This window comes from Triticum aestivum, chromosome 3A, assembly GCF_018294505.1.
Source record: "Triticum aestivum cultivar Chinese Spring chromosome 3A, IWGSC CS RefSeq v2.1, whole genome shotgun sequence".
Lineage (NCBI taxonomy): Eukaryota > Viridiplantae > Streptophyta > Magnoliopsida > Poales > Poaceae > Triticum > Triticum aestivum.
This window is the reverse complement of record NC_057800.1, coordinates 589,802,714-589,812,714: the sequence shown is the minus strand read 5'-3', so window position 1 is coordinate 589,812,714 and position 10,001 is coordinate 589,802,714. Positions and strand designations below refer to the sequence as shown.

General features: G+C 50.8%; 1 protein-coding gene across 2 annotated transcripts; it reads right to left on the bottom strand.

Annotated features, from left to right (window-relative positions):
- Nucleotides 1-3,562: 3,562 nt before the first annotated feature.
- On the bottom strand, nt 3,563-8,849 carry LOC123062429 (probable inactive receptor kinase At5g58300). Of its 2 annotated transcripts, none has more exons than XM_044485948.1 (3): nt 8,408-8,849; nt 5,116-6,474; nt 3,563-4,503 (listed from the first exon to the last, which is right to left on the bottom strand). In XM_044485948.1, the coding sequence occupies exons 2-3, from the start codon at nt 6,401-6,403 to the stop codon at nt 3,887-3,889; spliced, it is 1,905 nt and encodes a 634-aa protein (XP_044341883.1). In that variant the 5' UTR covers nt 6,404-6,474; nt 8,408-8,849; the 3' UTR covers nt 3,563-3,886. The 2 variants fall into 2 exon arrangements, with proteins under 2 accessions (XP_044341883.1, XP_044341884.1); XM_044485949.1 differs by having other exon boundaries at nt 5,116-6,471; nt 8,408-8,832.
- Between the last annotated feature and the right edge of the window lie 1,152 nt (nt 8,850-10,001).

Genomic DNA, 10,001 nt, shown 5'->3' with positions numbered 1-10,001 from the left:
AATGCTTTGGGTGTGCCAAATATCACAACGTAACTGGGTGGTTATAAAGGCACACTACGGGTATCTCCGAAAGTGTCTGTTGGGTTGGCACGAATCGAGACTGGGATTTGTCACTCCGTGTGACGGAGAGGTATCTCTGGGCCTACTCGGTAGGACATCATCATAATGAGCTCAATGTGACCAAAGAGTTGATCACGGGATGATGTGTTTACGGAACGAGTAAAAGTGACTTACCGATAACAAGATTGAACGAAGTATTGAAATACCGACGATCGAATCTCGGGCAAGTAACATACCGATTGACAAAGGGAATTGTATACGGGATTGATTGAATTCCCGACATCGTGGTTCATCCGAGGAGATCATCGTGGAACATGTGGGAGCCAACATGGGTATCCAGATCCCGCTGTTGGTTATTGGCCGGAGAGTTGTCTCGGTTATGTCTGCATGGTTCCCGAACCCATAGGGTCTACACACTTAAGGTTCGATGACGCTAGGGTTATTAGGAAGACTTGTATGTGATTACCGAATGTTGTTCGGAGTCGCGGATGAGATCCCGGACGTCACGAGGAGTCCCGGAATAGTCCGGAGGTAAAGATTTATATATGAAAAGTTGTTGTTCGGGTTCCAGGAAAAGTTTGCTTTTTCCGGTATTGTACCGGGAAGCTTCTGGAAGGTTCCGGAGGGGTCCGGAGGTCCAGAAAATGTTCCACCACGTCCAATACAGCAGCATGGGCTGTAGGGGGCTACCTAGCCTTAATGGGCCAGGGGCACCAGCCCCCCAAGGCCCATGCGCATGGGAGAGGGGAAACCCTAAAGGGGAGGGCCTCCACTTGACTTGGGAGGCACTCCTTCCCCCCTTGGTCGTCGCCCCCAACCCTAGATGGGATCTAGGGGGGCGGCCCCCCCTCTCTTCCCACCTATAAATACTGGAGGGGTGGGAGGGCGGCCATACCCTTGCACCTGGCGCAGCCCCCTCCCCTCCAATACCTCTCCTCCTCCGCTTGAGCTTGGCGAAGCCCTGCCGGAGAACTGCCACTCCATCACCACCACGCCGTCGTGCTGCTGTTGGACCTTCTTCCTCAACCTCTCCCTCCTCCTTGCTGGATCAAGGCATGGGAGACGTCATCGGGCTGTACGTGTGTTGAACGCGGAGGCGCCGTCCGTTCGGCGCTAGATCGGATCTTCCGCGATTTGAATCGCCGCGAGTACGACTCCATCAACCGCGTTCTTGTAACGCTTCCGCTTAGCGATCTTCAAGGTTATGAAGATGCACTCCCTCTCTCTCGTTGCTAGCATCTCCTAGATTGATCTTGGTGACACGTAGGAATTTTTTTGAATTATTGCTACGTTCCCCAACACGACGGCCTCGCTCTGGCACCCTCGCTGGCATGTGCACCGCTTCTTCTTCCTCCTCCTTAGGCTCCCCACCGATGACCGCCGGCGGCGCGATAGCCGTCTCCCAATACACTGCGGCACGGCGATCATTTGGAGCCCAGTAGGTCTTGTACTTGCACCACTTCTTCCTCTGTTTAGCGTTGTCGGAGACGGCCTGATTCAGGGCCCGGCGAATGATGTCAACTGCCACCGCGCCCTTCGTTGGGTCAGGAATCAGCGTCTTCAACTCTTCTTTAGTGGTCTTCATGAGCACTGCATTAAATTCGTTCTGCATGTCCGGCATGGAGCCGAAGTTCGATCACACCTCCATGGTGCTCTCGAACTTGGTGCGGTCACCAGCCGACCACCCGAGGAAGAATGCCCTCCAGACAATACCCCAAGGGAAGGGGTTGGCGTTGGAGCTGGAGCTAGAGCTCATGGCGATGGGGAGGAGGAAGGTTGACAGTGAGAGAAGAGAGGGGGTGGGTAAGTAATGGTGGACAGGGTGAGTAAATATAGGGGGATGGAGAGGAGGAGAAGAGTGACAGTCATGCTGTTTTAACTACATGCTCTTCAATTAGCCATGAACTCTGTGTTGTGCTTGACTCCATGAATTGTGTGCAGATCAAGGAGAGTAATGAGATGGGCACGACGAGGGCATGGAGGAGCCCCCCAGCAACAAGCGCCGCAACTACGGCCACTATCATCAGGAGGATGGCCCAACTCACTTCTGCAAGGTCATCCTTGCACCGAAGCTTGAGTGCATCCCATGCCCCTGGACTTCACCAAGCACTTCGTCGTGGTACCAACGGAGTTCAAGCTCAGGAACAACACCGACTGCTCCTGGAAGGTGACGGTCAAGCTGATGAACGGTAGGGTGACCCTGGATCAGGGTTGGGCCACCCACGCAGCCGTTCATCAGATCAAGATTGGCTACATGGTGACGTTCAAGCTTCTCACTCCCGACACCCTCAAGGTCATATCTTCGATAACGATGGTATTGAGGTCGTCAACAAGTGCGGGAAGCACAACGAAGCCTTCGCCGCCAATGAGTAGGGTTGGGCCACATCTTTCCAGCGTACTATCGAGACTGCTTTGAACATGTTTATGGTTTATGCGTTGAACTGTTATGAAGTGTGATACTGCTTATATCTGAATTATACTAGTTGATGCTCTGTTTGTACTCTGTTGTGCTTATGATGTGTGCTATATGGTTGTGCCGAAGTGTGTTGGTAATCTCACCAACTAGCCAAAGAGGTTACCACACACCAGGCGTTGCATACAACCAAAACACCATGCCTTGAGTTTGTCCACTAACATGCAGGCAACCAAACACCAGCCAGTATGATTCTGCCCGTGCAGGCAAGAGGGCATGCAGACAACCAAATAACATGCAGATGATGCATTTAAGGTTGCATTTGCATAGCCAGATTGGATGAAGAAGTGTATGCAATACCGGTACGGTAGCGCACACGCCCCTCGTGTCGGTCGCCCTTGCCCAGGCTGTCCACCACACCCAACCGCAACAGACACCGCCACGTGAAATCGCCAACAGGACCTCCCCGGTCCCGGCGAATGAGGGCGATCATCCATCCATCATCATCCCCCATGTTACTGTATTACCTGGCCGAGACGCGCGGCCGGCGGCCGTGGCCCGTGCAGTGGACAGCGGAGCGGAGCCCATCCCCGTCGCACTTGCAAACCGTGGACCCGCCGGAGATAGCGGTAGCTGCCTAGCTGGTCCCGTACTCTGGGGAAGAAGAGAAGAGCTTTGATTGCCGCGCGGCGGGGGCACGGCCCGTCCGTCCGGCCGAAGAGTGGCTGGCATTCGCCAGCTCGACGTGCGCGCCCGCGCTCCTAACACGTGCCGCACCGCACACACCGGCCAGATTCACGCCGACGGAGGAACGCGGACTGAAGAACGCGGTGTCCTCCGCCCCGATCGGCGTGCTCCAGACTGGAAAAGGCGCGTGCCGAGCTGGGCGGCCACGACGGAGGGCGCGCCGTCCCCGCGTGCTCTAGAGCGTGCCCACGGCGGAAAACCAACGCCGCGAGCGCAGCCGCAAGGCCGTCGACGTTGTTGCTGCCTGCTCGTAACCAGGGCAGCCAGCAACTGCGGCACACGAATCAAATCTTCCACGAACGCCAAACTAGAAATCTGACAGGTGACAAACAGGGGGGAATATCAACTCAATGAATCCCATTAATCACATTCTGGGAAGAAAAGCATGCCAAATTACAGGGCAACACAAACACCATCAGTGCCATCAGATATCCAGATCAGTAGCCTCACTACTCCGAAAACGGCACAGAAAAATTACCCGAAGCGAAGAAAGAATCAGGGATCAACAGAAACCGCACTCCACTAATCAACCAAGCAAGCGGCTATCAACTTTCGCTCAAAGCTATCTATATAACCAACCCAGTAACTATGCAACCTAGCTTAGCTTAGCTAGCTAATAACTCTGCATGCTAAACACAATGGGACTCTTTTTATCTCCACACGCCCTCACGGCGCCTGGGCGGCGGTCTCCTCCGGCGGGCTCGCCGGCCCCGAGTACGAGTTCCGGATCTCGGCGATCCGCCTGATCACCTCGTCCATCTTCGGCCGCTGGTCCGGCGCGACGGCCACGCACGCCATGGCCACCTGGAGCAGCTGCACCATCTCGTCCTCGATGTTGGGGTGCCGCAGCAGGTCCACGTCGAACACCTCCGCGGTCCACTCCTCCCGGACCACGGACTGCACCCACCGCGGCAGGTGCTCAACGGAGTCCTCGCGGCCGGGGGACCTCAGGGGGGCCTTTCCGGTCAGCATTTCCAGGAGCAGCACGCCGAAGCTGTAGACGTCGGACTTCTGGGTCGGCTTCTTCGTCTCCAGGACCTCCGGCGCACGGTATCCGATGAGCCGCGCAGGGGCAGGTAGGGTGGTCATGAGCTGTGCCAGGCCGAATTCGGAGACGCAGCCGTCCAGGTTCTGTGACAGAAGGATGTTCGACGATTTCAGGTTGCCGTGGATGAACTTCCCGCTCCCCTCAGCGTGAAGATGAGCGAGTCCACGAGCCATGCCGAGAGATATCTTTACTCTCGTCTCCCAGTCCAGTGCAGCTCTTCCAGTAGCTTTGTTCCCTGAAAGTCAACCGCAGCAAATGTCATTCATTTCAACAGTCAACAGACACCATGGACACTAAATATTATCAACCAGGATTTCTGCCGCTGGCATAAGCTACTGTGGGTGAAAGTAGACTATTAAATCTCAGTTGAGTTCAGTGGCACAGGGAACACTAACTAGGAGAAACAAGAGGAAGTTCCACAATCTGACTGCAGTCTGCAAATGCTTAACAACAATGTTAAAGGCAAAATAAATTCATATATCTAGAAGGTTAATGGCTATCAGTTTATTTACAGAAATTGGAGGATTCATCTTAAGAGAGAGTGACCAGAATTATAACAGAAATTTTAGAGAAAAGGACAAAGCGCAAGGATTCAGCATATTAACTAGCATTATGCCACCCCCACTAATAGCATTCCAAATCACTCTGTGACTTACAAAGTGTGTACAGTATGAATTCCAACCAAGTTTTGGAAATGCTTGTAGCCGACTAGTGCCAACAGTTAAGTCTGAGTTACCAATCCTCGCTTCAATGCGGAGAAACATTTTGAATAGGCCAGACCACTAGAAGTTCATAAGCACTAATAGGCAACTGATTGCAAATAAAACAGGTGAAACAAAGAACATACCATGCAAAACAGCAGCAAGGCTACCAGCTGGGACATAGTCATACACCAGTAGCTTCTCATCTTTGGAGTAATAATAAGCACGCAGCGGAACAATATTCTGATGCTGGCCAATCCTGCCAACTATCTCCATCTGCTGTTCAAAGTCTTTCTTCCCCACCACCATCTCCTTTAATCTCTTGACCACAACTGTGGTGCTATCCTCAAGAACAGCCTTGTAGGTAGTTCCAAAGCTTCCTTTTCCAAGTACTTCAGCCGAAGCTCTCAGCAAATCCTCCAGGTCAAAGTTATATGAAGAACCCTCGAAGAAAACCAGTTTGTTTCTCTCTGCCTCCTGAACACTACTGCTGTAGTCTTCCTTAGGGGTGTCTGTCCTTCCACCTGCAATAGCTTTTCCTTTGGATGACGAAGCTGCGGTTGGTTCTGCGTGTTTCTTTCTCTTGAAAATACATATACAGACTACAAGAATCAAGAGAAGCAACAATACCCCTCCTGCAGCAGCAATTGCAATTAGAACACCTGTCCTGATCCTTTTCCAGAAGCTCTTCTTGGGTTTGCTGGGCACTGATGGTGGTGGTGTCGGTGAAGGAGAAGGCGCGGTTCCAGGACATGGTTCTAATGGTAACCCACACAGAAAAGCATTCCCTAAGAATGAACTAGCTGGGAATTTCTGCAAGGAAGGTGGTATTGGACCACTGAGGTTGTTGTTGCTCATATTCAAATGCCTCAATTTGGGGAGACGCAAGTCAGGGATGGGTCCAGAAAGAGAGTTGTTCTGGAGAAGGATTGCAGTAAGTCCAGTGAGATTCTGTACTCTCAATGGGATTTCCCCATCAAAAGTGTTGTAGGACAGATCTAGGAATGTTAGGCTGGATGAAAGTGTAGTTGGTATGATTCCAGACAGATTATTATGCTGCAGGTAGAGGGAATGAAGAGAAGGAATAGATCCTACATCAGGAGGGAGGTCAACAGTAAGGCGATTAGACCTGAGGCTCAACACCTCCAGGGCATCAAGCTTGCCAAGCGTATCCGAGGGTATTGGGCCAAAGAGTCCTACTGCAGGTAACCGTAGTGTGTGTACACGGCTATTGTCCGGTGTGCATGTCACTCCAACCCAAGAAGTGCAGACAGGTGTTGTGGAGCTCCAGTTGAGCTTCCTGCCATGGGGCAGGGATGCAGCAAATGCAAGAAGAGCCTGCTTGTCGGAGTTCAGATCGGCACTTTCAGCATACAGGATGCATGCAAAGAGAACAGCAGCAGACAGAGATGCTGCAAGTGTAAGATGCTGCATTGTTCGAACTTGCTGGAAGCCAATAGATTTCAACTCTGTACTCCAAGCTTTCTCATCAGCTCTTCACTCTTCTAGCATGAGAGAAAAAGAAAAGGTAAGTGAAAGTGGCCGACAAAACATCGAGGCAATAATAGATAGTACATGTAAAAGGAAGGTCCCAAAAAAGTGGTGAACCAAGGAATTCAGAATATAGAACATGAAGCATAAACTTTGCACCTAAATATACTTTTGGCACTAACTGCCTGAGAATTAGAAAATATGCTCAAGAGATATACAAAAATAGAAGTATGGAAGGAGTAATAGTGGATTTCCCCCCCTACTCTATCATAACGAGTTGTAGAAAACAATCTACCATGGTAGCTTGTTTTCAGAAGAACTTGGAGCTCAATAAGTGAGATACTGAAAATGTTCTCTTTGATTAACAGTATATGGGTTGCATACTGGCATCTGCATGTTCATGGCTTTAAAATCAATGCCATTTTAGATCATCCAAAGACGGGTTCATCGGCCAGATAACAAATAGTACACATATACAGGGCTTTGACAGACCAAACTTGCATATCGGCTCTGTATTTGGCCAAATAATAGCATACCTCCTCCAACACGATAATGTTCTTGAGAGTTCTGGGGCAGCATTTAAGAACTCTCCTGTTTGTACCTACCTTAGCTATCATTAGGCATAACCAGAAATTGTTCGCTTTGCAGTGCAACTGGAATTGCAACGATCAGAACAGAAGCTGGTGCAATCGCATACTTAAGTAACAGAATAAGCCAATAGAATGATCCAGGGGAGAAATGCTTCCATGGTGAGGCATTCTATGCAAGACACCTCATATTTGCCAACTACTACATAGTAGGGTCCCCTCTCATAGGCTCCATTTGTCTCTTCCTCTAGTCTCCTCAGACTCTAAGCCATAAGACCCACCATCAAGCTGACTGGTTCTTATTGGTTCTCAAATTTCAACGGGGGGCAGTTGAGATAATGTGCATGTGACAACAGCACACTGCCCGGCTCATATCACTCATTGGCCTCCTTTTTATAAAGCAGAACCCAAATTACGCACATTAGCTTAGGACTAGCAAACAATCATAAATTTAAAAAATAGTGGACAAACGATGCCAAGAACTTGTTTCAACGAGGCTCCCGGAGGAAACTTTGCCAGATTCCCTTTTGTGGAGGCAGGTGATCCCCTTAAGTGTACCACACCACACTACCACCAGTACCAGCGTACTCACCGAACCTTACATGATCCACATCTGAATTCATGTTACCGTTGCGTTCTCAATTAGTACTCCTCCCTCTGTACACGATTATAAGACGCTTTAGATCACTATCTAAAACGTCCTATGATTGTTTACAGAGGGAGTAGATGCTTACCAAAAGAAACAGCACAGGCACTAAAAGGCAGGGGGCCTAGGGCTAGGGTAAAGCTCTCCGGTGGATGAGAGAAAGCGAGAAACGAAAGGAGAGGAAGGAAAGTAGGGTCTTTGATCTTTTTGGAGGGACGGTGGGGGCTGGCCGGCTGGTATAAATCAATGCAAGTGTTCATGGCTGCATGGGCTACCTACGCTGGCACGGCCTACACGCATCATCCACCTGACCGTGAACCGAGTGGAGTGCAGGCGGTCGATAATTTTCTGTAGACAGAATTACAGCAGTAGAGATTTGCCAGTATGTTGAAAAGAAAAGAAAGAAAATCACCAACTCATCATCTAGAGAAGGAATTACTACCCAACTCTTTGGCATTAAAGAAACAAAGATAAAGCTTAACTAGCGACAACAGAGCACTTATCAAGCGCAGACCAAACAACGGCCAACGAACTACATTGCGCTAATCTATTCCACTCCTAAAACCCGGGGGGGCGGATCGAGCCCGGGTTCCAATCTCGGCAGGAGAGGTTTGGAGGCATCCGAAGGCGTCGCTCGCTGTATCCAAGAAAACACGGCGGAGAAACGGAAGGGGCCACGCGAGGAGAGAGGGAGAGAGAGAGAGGGCCGCAAACCTCTCCTGGCAGGCGGAAATCGGGAGACGGCGGAGCGCGTCCTTCCGTCCGTCCCTCCCTCGCGCCGTCCGCCGCAAGATCCAGCCGTCCTCCGCCCACCCGGAGTGAAGTCACGCGCCGATCGAGAGCGGCGGCCGGGAGGAGGAGGAGGAGGAGGGTGAGAAGCCGGCCCGATCTGCGCCGGAAGCGGCCGGCATTGCGCGGGGAGAGGGAGAGGGCGGAGCCCGCGCCGGCCGGACCGCCGCTCCGCGCTCGCTGGGAGAGTGGAGGGGAGCGTGGCGATCTCGCTGCGCGCCCGCGACTGAGCTGCGTACTGTCTGTGTGTGTGTGCGGGTGGAGAGTGTCGGGCGGGTTACATGTGTGTGGGGATGACGGACGCGGCAGCGGTGGCAGTGGCGCTGTGCCTGTGCTGTAGAGAGGAGAACTGTGCGGGCACTGCGGGCCGGTGGAAACTGCGTGTGCAAATTTGGCGTGCATTTAAGAGAAGCGTCAGTTACCGGGCGCTTGTTTTGGAGTAGAGCAGTAAAATAAAGTCTGGGAACTTGTTAGAGTGACGGATTTGCCCCTGAGGGAGGGTTGACACACATCTGGAATTTGCCTGGTATAGTCCTGGCCATGGCCGCCCGGCCTGACGCTGCTCCCGGGCCGGGCCTGGGCCTAGGTTTTGAGCCCGAAGATTAGGTCGGGCCGGGCCTGGGTCCGCTGTTTTTGCCATTTACTGAAGAGGCTCGGTGTGTTTTTTGCTGTGACGGGCGGGGCTTGGGTCTGAAAAGTAGGCCCGATGGCCGGGCCGGGCCGGGCTCGGGCCTGAATTTTCTACCTCGGGCTTGGTCAGGCCCGGCCCAGCCCGGAGGATGGCCAGGTCTAGCCTGGTATACCTGCAGGGTATGTGTGTAAGCTCACATGGTCTTTCAGCCTTTTTGCTTTTTTTTTGCAAAACAAGGAAACATCGTAATGCTAGTAAAAGAATTCTTTTAGAATATGTCAAAAAACATTTTGGCTACCCATTTTAATTTTATTTTGCGGGCATACCCATTTTCTTTACACCAAGCTCTGAACCATCATATTCAAATTCACCAGAGGTCACTCGACTCGTTCCTAAGTTTTATCTCGGTCACTGGACATAGGAATACCCGAAATACAGGAACAAAAGTCACATCAGTGAGCACCCGCGGTCACCATGTATGCTTTGGCTCCGTATCCTGCCTACTCCCCATGTTCTTGAAAGAATGTATTTTCAACTTCGTTGGAAAGTCAATTTTTTTATATATTTACCCGTATTTATATAATAATATATTAACATTTATGCCATGAAATTAGTAGCATCACATTCATGATAAAATATATTTTTATTTATCTATTTGGTTTCACAAACATTGATATATTTTTACACAAACTCGGTCAAACTTTAAGATAGTTTGACCCTCCAACAAAGTTGGAAATAAGGACGGAGGGAGTACATGGCATATTGTTTGACCGATTGACTCTCCATGTATGTGCCATAGGACAATCACAAAGTGAAATCCATGTGCGGTCATTGGACTTGTCCTTGAAATTCATTTTGATCACCGTATTCAAGAATAAATCAAGGGCG

Excerpts from the sequence above, each read along its gene's own strand:
- LOC123062429 (XM_044485948.1), bottom strand. The coding sequence starts at position 6,403 with ATGCAGCATCTTACACTTGCAGCATCTCTGTCTGCTGCTGTTCTCTTT. Across the intron at positions 4,504-5,115 it reads CCTTGCTGCTGTTTTGCATG|GGAACAAAGCTACTGGAAGA; the intron begins GTATGTTCTTTG and ends GTTGACTTTCAG.